Source organism: Ptychodera flava, chromosome 15 (assembly GCF_041260155.1).
Source record: "Ptychodera flava strain L36383 chromosome 15, AS_Pfla_20210202, whole genome shotgun sequence".
NCBI classification, from domain to species: Eukaryota; Metazoa; Hemichordata; class Enteropneusta; family Ptychoderidae; genus Ptychodera; species Ptychodera flava.
Genome location: NC_091942.1, coordinates 953,052 through 965,185, shown reverse-complemented (window position 1 = coordinate 965,185; position 12,134 = coordinate 953,052). Strand labels below are relative to the sequence as shown.

General features: G+C 34.2%; 1 protein-coding gene across 1 annotated transcript in view; it reads left to right on the top strand.

Moving 5' to 3' along the window:
• The window catches only part of LOC139150814 (cytoplasmic phosphatidylinositol transfer protein 1-like), a 114,508-nt gene that overhangs the window by 81,336 nt on the left and 21,038 nt on the right, over positions 1–12,134 (top strand). Inside the window, exons 2-4 of the mRNA XM_070723214.1 lie at positions 2,027–2,175; positions 3,282–3,370; positions 9,603–9,610. Coding sequence (XP_070579315.1) covers positions 2,027–2,175; positions 3,282–3,370; positions 9,603–9,610 — 246 coding nt within the window. The remainder of the gene's footprint in view (positions 1–2,026; positions 2,176–3,281; positions 3,371–9,602; positions 9,611–12,134) is intronic.

The following is a 12,134-nucleotide window of genomic DNA, read 5'->3' as shown; positions in this document are numbered from 1 at the left end:
ATACTATGACAATTATCAGCCATGAGGTTATACAAACACAAGACCAGATAGGCGTTTTTCATCATTTCCACAGGACTCTTTGGAAAATCCATTAAAAACAGTTAAAAGTGACTTGAAATGATCACTTGGTATACATTTAATTTACAGATGCCAGGTTGTGTATTTCACATGCACTCAGGTCAGTAAGGAAGTGCGTCATTACTATTTTGGACTGTTAATTCTTATTTCTGAATTGTTTAACTTTTTTTCCACATTGAACTATCTTTAGGCAGTTTATACTGTAGCTTAGAATTTTTTTGATTGATGTATTTAATCATCTTTTGGGTTCTTTGGGTCCATATCCCACCTCATGCCCCTACATCATCAACTATTTACCAACAACTCCATGCACACAAACAATTACCTGACCTGGCCACACATTAGAGAAGGTACAGCGTCATTGACGGTATTTTTACTACATGTGATCCAGCATATCTGTCAAGTTACAGTATGTTGTGCTATCAAATGCATAGAATTCACACAGACATCACATGCTATTATAGAATGTCATAATTCCCCATGGTGCCCTGACAGGAACAATACAAAGCTGATGTCAGCTTTTGCCTTCCATGTCCCTGGGGAAAACTTCAAGTATTTCATATGCATTAATGTTGCATGAGATGCAAAGAGAGAATTTTATGGAAAATAGCATTTGTCACTAGGTATTTATCAATGTTCGAATTCCAAGAGCTGAACTTATAGAGATGTACATATTCTAAATGTCGGGAATTCATGTTTCTTAAAAGTTTAATGACTATATTGGGCTATAAGTAAATATAAATAGGTCCAAATAGATGTTAATGGATTTAATATTTTTAAAAAGAAGAAAATGCACAACACCATTTCATCACCAGGATATCCATTGTTGTACTCTTAAGAATTTCTTTCCCGGAAAAAATCCATAGTGATTTTCCACAATGTTGGAACTGTTCCATCAATGCAAATTTGACTTTATATGGCCAACATTCAACATGAAGTGACTGTTTTTGTACAGTGTTTGAACACCATTCCACTGTGTCTTTTATCACTTTGATTTTTATATCCTGGAACAATCAGATTCAACCAAAATTAGAAGCTATGGAAGAGTAATAGCTCTGTTTCTTCGACTACAACTTGTAATATGGAAGTGCCCATGGAAGATGGAATGTATCTTTTGCAAAACCAATGATTGTTATTAATGAGTTCCTCAATCTATTGAAGTAACATCAATGAATATATTTAAATTATTTTAATCATCAAAGTTGTTTAATTGGTCAATAATTATATGTAACTCTTTTCTATTGGGCACAAAGTTCCATATAACTGTGATTTATTTTGACAATAAATATTTTTAAAAATGACATCTTAGGAAAACATTAGACACAGATGATGTGAGTGCATTGTGGGATATCATACAGCTGCATTCCAAGACCGCTATAGATGGAAAATTAAAATTGACTTTATGTCAAATTAATGTTAAATTGTAACCTGATTGGTCTTATACCAGTCAAGATGTGAATGAATAAAGGTAGTTTTTTCAAATGCCATGGTAACACATGTAAATGTCAAGGTGTAAACTGATAAAGTTAAATTTGACCATTATACTAAATGAGAATTCAAGAAGGGAAGGGCCTGACTTTGCCTCCATAACACTTTAATTGTTCACTTTCACATTGATATTAAATTTTTAGAATAGATATTGCATATTAAAAGAGTTTCTTCATTGACTGATTAATAATACATTTTTATGTGCAATATTCAGATGGAACTAACATCATTGTTACAAGTACAGTATTTGCATTGTAAAATGTTTGCAGTTAAATGTGAATAACCCTCAGTGCTTGCCATACTGCCCTTAATTTTTACACAAAGATTGTTACCGATTGCCATCATAATGTGTATATGAGAACATATGGTCTGATGTAGTATGATATAAATATTGACCTCAAAGTTATTGTGACCTCTTTCCCTTTTCAGATCTTAATTTTCTACATTTCATACATTTCAGTACAACATTGGTCAACTGTACATGATAGCCAAACACAGTAACGAACAGAGTGAGAAAGGTGAAGGGGTGGAGGTGGTGCGGAATGAACCCCATGAAGATCCAGTACATGGCAAGGGACAGTACACAGAGAAGAGGATACACTTGTCCAAGTAGGCTACATTGTATCATTTTCACATCACATTGTATCATTTTCACATTACATTGTATCATTTTCACATCATATTGTATCATTTTCACATCACATTGTATCATTTTCACATTATATTGTATCATTTTCACGTCACATTGTATCATTTTCACATTACATTGTATTATTTTCACATTACATTGTATCATTTTCACATCACATTGTATCATTTTCACATTACATTGTATCATTTTCATATTACATTGTATCATTTTCATGCCTGTGTCAGATTAGAATTTGTTACTCACACAAGAGTGTCAATAAATGTGGAAGTGCTGTATTTGCATTGCAATAAATATGGACAGTGGACTCATAACAAGTGCTTTACTCTGTATAAGTGTAAAAGAGAAACTTCTCACATGGTTGCATGTACTCATGATTTGTTTGAGTTTTCATGCTGAGCTTGGTGAAAGGATCAACGACTTCCTAGGCAGTGGCATGTACAGCGCTCTCATTTGCCTTATAATGGTCAATTTGGACCCAAATTTGATACTTCCTATGCAGTGGCATGTACATAGCTCTCATTGGCTTTATAATGGTCAGTTTGGACCAAAATTGGATTCATACACTATTCGATGCACTAGAAATATGTAAAAATATAAGCTATAGAAATAGTACCCATGCAGTAAAATTACTGAGCCATCCAACTTTACCGATCCACTCAATTCTACTATCTGATAATTAATTTTTCAGATACTATATCGTCAGTCAGCCTGGCTTACACATCTGCCAGCAAGTTGTATTAACTAACTATTGCTGTTCTGAAATATCCGTACTCAGCCAAATCTGCAAAAGTGAGTGCAGATTTCAGATAAAGTACACTTCAACCTAATATATCCATGTCCATTGTCAGGGTTTCCATTTCTTCCCATACAAAAGACACACATGTTGTGATTTTTCTCTGATTGGCCATTTTCGGCAGCCAGTTTATAAACAGGTGTGTACCAGGTGCATGAATGATAAACCTTATGATCAATCGGATACCATGGTAGTGCATTAATATCTAAGTGACACCATCAAAATGGTATTGATATTAAAAGAATTGCATTTTGTGTTTTCTCCCTCTAGTCGACTACCAAGCTGGGTGCGTGCAGTCATTCCAAATATATTTTATATAACAGAAAAAGCCTGGAATTACTATCCTTTTACAAAAACAGGTGAGTTAACATTCAACTATTTTGTTTCTGATGTTGTTCTGTTTTCACTCAGAAAATTAATTATTTTCAGTTTGTTAGACTGGAAAACGAATGACAGTTTTGACTTAATTTTAATCAGAGGGTCATCTTGCGTAATATGTTTGTCCTGGAATTTGAAAAAAATTTAATATGCTAATGTATGGAATATACTTTTTACAACAAACTTGTTCACCTTGTGAACAGCTTCTGAGAGAGAAATTGCTGCTCATCTTAGAACTACCATTTGAAATATTATAAGTTGATTACAAGGAATTAAGAGCACAATAACAAATTTACTAAAAAAAGAAACTAATCAAGTAAAATAAGAGTTGACATCCTAATGGCATATTTTATCTGTAGAATTACATTGATTTATCAAGGCTTATCACTTGATTAATTAGGAATTCATGACCACTTTATTTCCTGGTATTTGAATTGTAATCTGCTTGAAGCAAGATACAGGAATGATATAATCTGTAAGTGATTCGAAAAGAAATGTTAGAGAAGAAGTCGCACTGTATCTGGTTTTGTGTTGAATACCTGGCTTTTCTGTTTTTACCCTGCTGAATGCAGACATGTAACTGGTCTTTCATGTTATTGCCCTGTGGAATGCAGACATGTAACTGGTCTTTCATGTTATTGCCCTGCTGAATGCAGACATGTAACTGGTCTTTCATGTTATTGCCCTGCTGAATGCAGACATGTAACTGGTCTTTCATGTTATTGCCCTGCTGAATGCAGACATGTAACTGGTCTTTCATGTTATTGCCCTGCTGAATGCAGACATGTATCTGGTCTTTCATGTTATTGCCCTGCTGAATGCAGACATGTAACTGGTCTTTCATGTTATTGCCCTGCTGAATGCAGACATGTATCTGGTCTTTCATGTTATTGCCCTGCTGAATGCAGACATGTATCTGGTCTTTCATGTTATTGCCCTGCTGAATGCAGACATGTATCGGTCTTTCATGTATTGCCCTGCTGAATGCAGACATGTATCTGGTCTTTCATGTTATTGCCCTGCTGAATGCAGACATGTAACTGGTCTTTCATGTTATTGCCCTGCTGAATGCAGACATGTAACTGGTCTTTCATGTTATTGCCCTGCTGAATGCAGATAAGACAAAAGGAAAGCGCTATGATCTACATGTGCATGTCAATTTATTTAGTGATACGATCGAATATAGCCGCAAGGCGGCCATTTTTTTTGCGATTTTTCATGTCTTTGAATCATAACTCAAACATCCATGTACTGAGTTTGTTCAAACTTGGCACAAAGGCAAGCACTATGACCTTGATATGCACGTCAAGTTATTTCGCGAAACGATCGAATATGGCCACAAGGCAGCCACATTTTTTGCGATTTTTTCATGTCATTGAACCATAACTCAAACAGCCATGAACTGATTATGTTCAAACTTGGCACAAAGGCAAAGCACTATGACCTACATATGCATGTAAAGTTATTTTGCGAAAAAGTTTGAAAATGGTCGTAAGGCGGTCATTTTTTTGCAATATTTTATGTCTTTGAAAATTGAAAAGCAGGTTTATTAGGATACCCACAGTCAGATTTGTTAAAATTGTGTTGCATTTTGCATATCAATATTTTTGGGGCAATTTGTGCTGTTGTTTTTGATCAAAAAGCCATCTTCACTGATCTGATTGCTTTCAAATATAATATGCAGATCCCTAGCGGTGACTTTCATCAAATTTGTTCAAATTGTGTTGAAATTTGCATATTTGTATTTATGGGGCAATAAAAAGAAAAGTCTTCTCTCAGTGAGATTTGTTCACATTTTGTTGACATTTGCATATTCATATTTTTCGGGGCATTCTTTGCCAGTTTTGGTCAAAACTTCGTCTTCCCACAATAACAGCCCGTTTGACTGCTATAAACATCTCCGTGAGTGAAGTAAGTCAAATCAAGTAAAAGAATGGTTAAATTTGCAGATTTCTATTTTGGGGCAGTTTCTTCCTAATGACATTACACTGTTACCATATTTCACCCGAAATTGCCTGTGTAATTCCATTGACTTTTGCTATGTATGTTTTTAAAGTTCACTCTGGAAACTTTTGTTTAAATCATTAAAGCTGCATGTTTGTGTGATTTCAAGGCAGTGTAAAAAATAATCAATTTATTAAAAAACTGACATCAGCAGTCAATACCCACAGAAATGGGTCATTCATTGAACATTCCACAAATAACATTAGTTTCCAAATCATAGGCCTCATGCAATTTGCATCAAGGTCATTCCACAGCAACCAAGACACCAAAGATTATAACCAAGCAGACACGCGGGGACTGTGTCATCAACGATGACTTGTTGCCCTGCTGAATGCAGACATGTAACTGGTCTTTCATGTTATTGCCCTGCTGAATGCAGACACGTAACTGGTCTTTCATGTTATTGCCCTGCTGAATGCAGACATGTACATCAAAAGTGTGTTTTCTGTGTGCCTAATGCAAGATATCTGTTGGTGTTGGAGAAAGCATATACAAAGAGAATCAGCTGTTAAAATGTGATTGATGTCTGATGTAGTCACCAGAAAGAGCCCCCAATGTTTCATGACGTACACTGTCTGTCTTTCCTCAACCTTTTTCCCTGACATGCTCTTACAAGCGACTCCCCCAATCACGCCAAGCGAGCACACGAGCACACATTCAGCAAAAGGACAGCCACCGTTTTCCTTGATCTGAAAACAAACACATCACTGCCACTAATAGAGCCTACAATTTGCTCCTGTCTCAGCCTTAATGGAAAAAATGTCGGATACCTAAATCTTTCAATTTGCAGGGTTAAGTGACTCGCAATATTTCATGATCATGTTATTGTCGTTGGTACAAATATATGAATTGAACTGATATCACAGACTCAAACTGAGTGGCCTTTGTCTTTCTGTTTTATAAAGTATATGGACAAGTACTTTGTCCCATAATCACCAGAGAGCATTGATTGGAATTTATCTCTGATTGAATAAAATTATCACAGTAATCTGAGGTTACTGAAAGGCATGACATCAGAGTTTTGAATAAATCATTTCAGATTATCAGTACTTGATCAGATAGGAGCCGATGTTATAAGATAGAAATACCACTTTGGCACGTATCTCATCAGATTGGTGGAGAAAAGTACAGTAAGACAACATGTATTGCGATGCATTACCTGAAAACAGTCTAAGCTAATAGGAATGACCTTTCTGAGATATTACAGTAATGAGTAAAAAGCTGTTCTCACATTTAATTTTTTTGTTGCTTGGCACAAAAGAAAAGGTCAATTCATGGCATAGGTCTTACCTTAGAACTTACCTTGTCAGAATGTATCACTAAAAGTGTGCAATCGACAATATTTTTTTCCTCCCAATAATTTTGCAACAAACACAGCTGTCAAATTAAGCAGTCAAAGCTTCAAGAATTGATATTTTGTCTGACATTTCAGTACTGCATCAAAAGTTTAACCAAGAAACAACAGCTTAATTCCATAAGTCATTCTCTTCTTTGTGAAACTAAAGAAGTTTACACTTTGAAAATTCTAAATTATTGCTCATATTTTGCAAATTGATATTTTGCACATTTCCTCTGTTCAAGCATAAATATTTCAGGGTTATTGTGTAGTAATTTTGGATTAAAGAAGCAAAGTAGGTCAAGTTCAACGACAGTTAAAATTCAAAGTTGTCAACAGTCTTTAGATTTGCTTTCTGGAAAAAATATTTATTTTCACAAAAAACAAGAGAGTTGAAAGTAACTTTCTCAACACTTTTTAGAATGAATCTACAAACACTTTGGAAAAGATAAGAATTTCAAGAGTTTGTTCATCTAATTATTTGTCCCCAAGGAGTGTTAATATGCTATAATCTGTAATACATTTATTTATAACAGGGCTTAAGTTGCACAAAATATAAAAAGTAAAACCTTTCCTCTGAGATACACATTTTTTTAATATAATCCCCTCATCCCTACCAAACAAAATTATTAATTTTTTTAACCATAATCAATTTGATGATGACATTGAAATAAAGACCTTTTAAGGTCTGCAAAAGGTAACATGTAAAATGGCACTCATCTACAACAAACATTGTACAATATCACTGAAAAGGATGTTGAAGTGGCTATGTATTTGAGTACGTGAATGTACTGAATGCCATTTGAAGATTGCGGAAACTCTGATAAATTAATATTTTGATCTGTAGTCAATCTAATAACATGTTACATTACTCTGCTCATATATATATATATATATATATATATATATATATATATATATATATATATATATTATGTGTGTGCATCAAATGTTTGTGTGCATCATATGTATGTACATTGTATGTATGTGCATGACTGTATACATACAAATTATGTACAAGTGAACAGAGTTGTTTGTTACCAATGCAATCATCATATTGGACATGACTAACTCAGTAGATTGTGGTCACATCTGTGGAAACTGCCAACATAAGCAAGTTAGTTTGATTGTAGGCCTGTGATACCTTGTCCCATTACAGCAATCATTCTGAAGCTTTTTTTTGCTAATTGACTCAAGAGAGCGCTACAATAATGCTCTGAAATTATTTCCCCAGCCACTGTAGAGTGCTTAATTTGACCCATGTCATAAGCACTGCACACTATGCGCTGAATGTAATGCCCCTAAGAGTGATAGAGTCAAGTCAGTAGGTGGGCATGATGTTTGGTAAATAACAAACCAGGGAGAAAATCAATGAAGTGTTTAAGGGTAGGGATTCCCACTGAAGGTAGACAGAAAGCTAGCTAGCCACAAAACGTGCACTGTAACCGTAGAAGTCTCCTTAATCAACAATGAGGATCTATGTGATGGTTTTGAAAATTTAACAACTGCCTCATGTGAGGATTTGGCTGTGATTGCGTTTGGAATTTTAAGCATTTATCTCAGTTATCTTGTGTTGTTCACGTTTTTTCAAGATGACAGCTGTTTTCAAAGCTGGTGTATAAAGTTATTATGATTATGGAAAACTATGAATATTCAAAATGGACTTTTTCACAAGTTACCAACCCTGAAATAGTGATCAGTTTTCAGCAACTTTGAAAAATATGACAAACTTGAGAAAGAGATAAATATTGACATTGAAACTTTATTAGGCTCATCGCTTTAGAGGTTGTAGTTTGTGTTATTGTATATTTTCATGTAATTGGAGTTATTTTGTTAGCGGTCCAAGAATATATTTAGTAATTCAGCAGACAAGTTCAAGGCTCCAAGCAGTGAAACATTCCTATGTGATAAGATTATTCTGTTGAAGTGTGAGGGAGATGTTTGGATAAAAATGTCATCACACACAAACTACTCACAAGTATTGAATTTAAATCCTATTTTCTTCTGTACCTAGGAATTAGACATTTGAAACCAAAAGAAAAATACTGCCGCTCTTGAAAGGGTCATATCAGAGTTTCAATGATCTATATCAAAAGTCATAAATGACCATGTGTTTATGCTTGACAAGAAATGTAAAAATATAGTCCATTGCAGCTTGGCTATTTGTGAAAAGTAGTTCAAGCTTACAAGGTTGCAGCAGTGTTAAATTGTTAGGCTTGAGTTCAGCACCAGAATTAAACTCTTTCAATCCATCAAATTGACTTGTAAGTCCAAATTGATAAAGTACTCAGTACAAATATTTGTAGGGCATGTTTCACTGATTTGCCTATGTCAGGACTATAATATAATTTCCGTTTTGACGGAAGGCTTTTCCAGATTAAAGCTGTTTTGCTGGCATTGTTGATATACAGCTGTGTTGAATCATTCTCTCATTCTCAAAGGTGATATTATTTTTGTATTCATTATTTTGTGGTGGAAGTTAAACTAGCAAATGTTAAAGGGATTTTAGGGTAATTTTTTCCAGAGTACTTTGTTGCACGAAAGCAGACACATCACATGATAGAGAAAATGTTACCACAGTTCTTACAAGCATTCACTTGTGCTACAGCAACCTTTGCATGAAATTTTCCCATCATATAAATATCGTAATATTACATGTATATCTGTCCTTGTCACAACATATGTACAATCAAGTGTGGGGACACTCTGCCATGAGCTACGACATTGGCAGCTGTATTCCATCTTAAATGTTGTATGCTGACTGTTGAATTATGGTCAATTCAGCTGCTTATGTCAGTAATTCACCATTTCTCATTCTTTTTATTCCTTTTTATTTCATGTTTTGATGTTTGCTCCGATGACAACCAATGCAGAGTACACAGTAAGTACGTCTCTCTCTTTCACTTTATTGATTTTGTTTGATGCTTTGAATGGCATCGTCATTTGTGTAGCTTTCCATTGAAATATGAAAGGTTTAGTGTATGAGTGATGGAATCTCCTTAAGTGGGGTAATTCTATTGATTCTTAATGATTCCATTGAGTTTTTAAAAATTCTATTGATTTTACTGTCAAAACCAACAGCTCTAGTGGTAAATTAAAAAGAATCCCTTAGAATCTACACATTATCCTTTTGCATCAGTCTCGTAACTCTACAATCCAAGTTCCTCAGTAGCTTTAACCCTTTGAGCACCAAAGTCAATTTTTGTCGCCTTTATAAAATATAGCCCAGTCAATTTTTCAGAAATTTTGCTAAATTTTTGATAAAAATCCGTAGCCAATGAAATGTGATATCCATTTGGTTCAAAATTATCAAATAACCAGATATGAACTGTAAATGCTCACACGTTTAATTATATATTGAAGTTATCTGTAAATTTGAACCTTTGCCACATGTTTGCAACTTCATTGAAAGTATTATGATCAACATAATGAACAATATTCACCACAGATTAACTTTATAGGTCATTAAGTATTCAAATACGCAATTAGCTGAACTAGAAATAGTTAATTTCTTTGACTACTGTCATTGTATCACCACTTTATATAGCAAGTGTAATTGCATGCCTTTGGTCAAGTCCTTCAAACTATATATTCCAAACTTTGAAAGCTCATTAGATATGCAAACTATAAATTAGCTGACACGAAAACTTAAGTGCGAAATGACTATCAATATTGGTATAACCTGGTATAATCATCAATGTACATAGCATGTTATGCCAACTTTGATCAAATAAATCCAAGTATATATCCCTTATTAGGAAAGTTCATTAAATACACAAATTAGGAATTGGCTGAAGCAAAAATGCCTAATGCCTTTCAATAATGTTAGCCTACATACTAGTATCTTTAATGTACATAGCAAGTTTTATCAATTTTGGTCATGTAAATTCAAATATATATCCCTAATTTCAAAAATTAATTAAATATGCAAATTAGGAGCTGGATGAAGTAAAAATGCTTAATGACTTTCAGTAACGTCGTATCATAGTATCTTTAATGTACATAGCAAGTTTCGTCAACTTTGGTCTAGTCAATACAGATAAATATCCCTGATTATGAAATTTCATTAAATATGCAAATAAGGAATTGGCTAATGTTCAAATGCTTAATGACTTTCAATAATGTTCTATCATAGTATCTTTAATGTACATAGCCAGTTTCGTCGACTGTGGTCTCGTCAATTCAGATAAATACCCCTAATTAGGAAAGTTCATAAAATATGCAAATTAGGAATTGGCTGAAGTAAAAATGCTTAATGACATTTAATAATGTTCTATCATAGTATCTTTAATGTACATAGCAAGTTTCATCAATTTTGGTCATGTAAATTCAAATATATATCCTTAATTTCAAAAGGTCATTAAATATGCAAATTAGGATTTGGATGAAGTAAAATGCTTATTGACTTTCAGTAATGTTAAATCATAGTATCCTCAATATGCATACCAAGTTTCGTCAATTTTGATCGAGTAAATTCAGATATATATGCCTAATTAGTATATTTCATTAAATATGCAAATTAGTAATTATCTTTCACGTCACCCCTTAATAACTTGCACAGCTGATATATCTTGATGTGGTCAACATTTGTAGCAAATCTCATCAAATTGTGTGCAGTCGTTCTCAATGTATAGCCGTTTTTTCTAAAATCATTAATTATGCAAATGAGCAAAAAGTAAGCAAGCCACACCCACCAAAAACTAATCAGTTCTTGCCATTGTAAACTGAATTTATGTACCAGATTTGATTCTGATCTTATTGAGCACACAGACAGACAGACACACAGACAGACACACAGACACACAGACACACAGACATCGCTGCGACATATGCTCACGTGTGTCAACACGTGAGCAAAAAATGACAGAAAAGTTCATAGAACTTGGTAAAATGTTGCAATAAAATTTTGATGGGAAAAAATTACAGCACTCAAGGGTTAAGAGATATAGCTGTAACTTTTGATGTTTTTATCATGTATTGAAGTACAGATGTGTAGTTTTGGACATGTAATATTACCATTTACAAATGAGTTCTAATCTGGACTTAAATTCAATGGTCCACAAAAACATTTGAGATTACACACATACAGGCTGTGATGACAAGTTGAACACCAGGTATTACAAAATGATTTAGGGAACAGAACAGGGAACTGTGTTGACAACGAAAACAAATGTAATGGAAGTTACAGTGAATGGAGCTGTAAACAGATCTGGGTTAATTTAAACTCCTTTCCCACCCCCCCCCCCCACCCCCTCCTACAAAAAACAACCACAGCATCATAATTTGAACCTTGTAAAGTGCAAACCATGCTATTAGCACTGCAGTGAATTCCCTGTAGGACTTTGGTCTTGGCTCACCCACTCAGATCAGTGGAGCATGTCACAGGTATTTGGAATATCCTAGGT